We start from the raw sequence: 3,294 nt of genomic DNA on the forward strand, positions 1-3,294 counted from the left end.
ACAGGATGTCCCCAGTGAATGGAAAAAAGGAAATCATATCCATCTAACACAAAATAAAAACAAACAAAAAAACCCCACACCACCACCAACAAAAAACTACAACAAACCAACCAACCAAACCCCAAGATGTAAAAAGAAGGACCCTGAGAACTACCACCCACTCAGCCTCTCTTCTGTGCCTGGAAAGGTCAAGGAGCAGATCCTCCTGGAAGCTCTGCTGAAACGTATGGAACACACAGAGGTGATTAGAGACAGTTCACAAGGCTGAACCAAGGGTGAATTGTGCCTGACTAAGGTAGTGGACTCCTCTGAAGGAGTGACTGCATCAGTAGACAAGGGAAGAGCTATGAATGTCATCTGTCTGGGTTACTATAAGACTTTCCATGCAGCCCCCACCAAAAAAATTGCTGAGATATTGGTGTGATGGATAGATGGATAAGGAACTGACTGGATGGCTGTGTCAAAACAGTCAATAACTCATGTTCAAGTGAAAACAAGGAATGAGCAGTTTCTGTCAATTGTCCATTCTGGGATGAATACTGTTTAATATCTTAATAAATTATATACACAGTACACCCTCAGCAACTTTGCAGGTCACAGAGTCATAGAACATCACCAGCTGAAAGGGATCCATATATATCATTAAGTCCAACTCCCTGGTCCTTGCAGGATGACCTAAACCATATGACTAAGAGCATCCTCCAGATGCTCCCTGAACTCTGACAGGTTTGGTGACATGGAGACAGTGAGATGAGTTATGTTATGTGTCATATGTTGAAGAACATAGACACTTTGTAGCTTCTGGCAGGCATCCAGTCACCAGTTTCCACACTGCATCCTGGAGCTCCTGGTTCCTCATACTGTAGATGAGGGGGTTCACTGCTGGAGGCACCACTGAGTACAGAACAGACACCACCAGATCCAGGGATGGGGAGGAGAAAGAGAGGGGCTTCAGATAGGAAAATATGACAGTGATAAAAAACAGGGAGACCACGGCCAGGTGAGGGAGACACATGGAAAAGGCTTTGTGCCGTCCCTGCTCAGAGGGGATCCTCAGCACGGCCCTCAAGATCTGCACATAGGACACCACAATGAACACAAAACACCCCAAATAGACAATAGCAATAAACATGAGAAGTCTAAATTCCCTGAGGTAGGCATCTGAGCAGGAGAGCTTAAGGATCTGGGGGATTTCACAGAAGAACTGGTCCACAGCCTTGCCCTTGCACAGGGGCAGTGAAAATGTATTGGCCGTGTGCAGCAGAGCATGGAGAAACCCAGTGGCCCAGGCAGCTGCTGCCATGTGGACACAAGCTCTGCTGCCCAGGAGGGTCCCGTAGTGCAGGGGTTTGCAGATGGCAACGTAGCGGTCGTACGACATGACGGTGAGAAGAAAGTACTCTGCTGAAATGAAAAACACAAACAGAAAGAGCTGTGCAGCACATCCTCTGTAGGAAATGGCCCTGGTGTTCCAGAGGGAACAGGCCATGGATTTGGGGACAATGGTGGAGATGCAGCCCAGGTCGAGGAGGGCGAGGTTGAGCAGGAAGAAGTACATGGGGGTGTGGAGGTGCTGGTCACAGGCTATGGTGATGATGATGATGCTGTTGGCAAGGAAAGCAGCCAAGTAGGTTCCCAGGAAGAGCCAGAAGTGCAAGAGCTGCAGCTCCTTTGTATCTCCAAACTCCATGAGGAGGAACAGGGTGATGGAGCTGCTATTGGACATCTTCTGCCCCTGGTCATGATGACCTGTCCAAGTAGGAAAAGGCAGTGAGCAGTTAGGGCAGAGTTCTTTGAGGAAAATCTATTCAATTTCTCATGCAAATCCCCTAGACTGCCCTGGCCCTTTCATGAGCTCTGCTCTGTGCTGACTGGCTGTGTCTCTGGGAGCAGGGAGCTCTGCTGTGAACACACAAGTATCCCAATGCTCCTGTCAAGGCAGGAGAGACAGGGACAGACAGACAGGTACTCAGGAATTTCTCTTCTTTGGGGTCACGCTTCCAAGAGGACTCTGCCTGAAACCCCACGACCCTGGGGGCAGATGCTATGCTGGGTGTGAGACCTGGAAATTGCTCCAGGAAAGTGTCTGCACTGTGGTGGATGGCAGGGACGTGCCTGAATTTTGTCTTCCAACAGCATTTCTGTCAGCAGCTCCTTCTCCGTTCCTACTCCCGTCCCTGATGTCTGGAGCTGTCCCTGCCAGGAGCTGCTTCTCTCTCCCCATGTTTCATCCCTGTTTGTGCTCATAGTCCCCATCTCACTTACTGTCTGCTCAGCTCTGCCCTGCAGACCCCTCTGGCAGTGGAGCCCTGACCAGAAGCATCTCTTTATGGGCAGTGAATCAGGGGCAAGTCAGAATATCCTAAAGAGAACTGGGATCTGAGTGCCTTCTCCAGAGGAGAAGAATAAAATATTAACTCCCATTGCACTCTGATCCAACCAAGAGCAGAAAATTCAGAGCACAGACTCCTTCCCTTTTAGATAATCTCCATTTTGACCTTCTTGAAAAGTCCCCTTGGAAATACCCTGGGGGTAATTTGGAGCTGTCAGCAGTGCTGTCCCATGCAGCACCCTCTGAACAGCAGGACCCTGCGTGTCCTGCCAGGGGTTGCCTCTTCCACACACAGCTTCTCCTCACAGCACCGTGGGGATCTCCCTGGGCAGGTTCAGTACTGACCCTGGCAGGCGGCAGAGTCCCTGCCCAGCACACAGTCCTGGGGTGCAGGGACCCTGCTCTGCAGGACAGCCCTGGGCACCCATCCTGCACCCCCAGCTTCACACTGATGCAGCTATCTCTCAGAGAAGGCAGTTGCTATGCCTTTCTCCTCTCATGATGTAGCAGGGAAGCCCTGCTACAGAGTGTGTCCTCCTTCTCCACACAAGACCAGTCAGGACAGTCATCTAAACAGCTCTTATCAGCCATGGGATGTACCAGCTCTAGAAGATCCCTCCAGGATGCTCATCTGAATGTCCCCACTCCCACAGACTTACTGTGTCAGAAGTTGTGAACGTTTCTCCATGAACAAGAGATCACCTTTAAGCTCTTCCTTTCTCACTCCTCTCCCCTCAGTGCTGCAGGCAGTGCCCTCAGCCCTGCTGCGCTTTGCAGAGGAGCTGCTCCTGGGCAGAGCTATCTCTTTACAGTGCTACCTGGTTGCCATGAGCTCCCTCCATCTCAGAGCCCAGCCCAGCTCAGCAGCAGAGGAGCGGCCCAAGGTGGCGCTTTTTCTTGGCCTTCTGGGCTCCCTCCAGGTGTCCCTGGGGCTCCAGGAGAACCTGCTGTGAAACAGGCTG

At 51.1% G+C, this 3,294-nt stretch overlaps 1 protein-coding gene across 1 annotated transcript; it reads right to left on the reverse strand.

Annotated features, from left to right (window-relative positions):
• Positions 1-526: 526 nt before the first annotated feature.
• On the reverse strand, positions 527-1,744 carry LOC102089029 (olfactory receptor 14A16). The gene has a single exon (XM_013371622.3). The coding sequence runs from the start codon at positions 1,724-1,726 to the stop codon at positions 761-763; it is 966 nt and encodes a 321-aa protein (XP_013227076.3). The 5' UTR covers positions 1,727-1,744; the 3' UTR covers positions 527-760.
• Positions 1,745-3,294: the final 1,550 nt, after the last annotated feature.

This window comes from Columba livia, unplaced genomic scaffold (genome assembly GCF_036013475.1).
Source record: "Columba livia isolate bColLiv1 breed racing homer unplaced genomic scaffold, bColLiv1.pat.W.v2 Scaffold_303, whole genome shotgun sequence".
In the NCBI taxonomy this organism is placed as follows: domain Eukaryota; kingdom Metazoa; phylum Chordata; class Aves; order Columbiformes; family Columbidae; genus Columba; species Columba livia.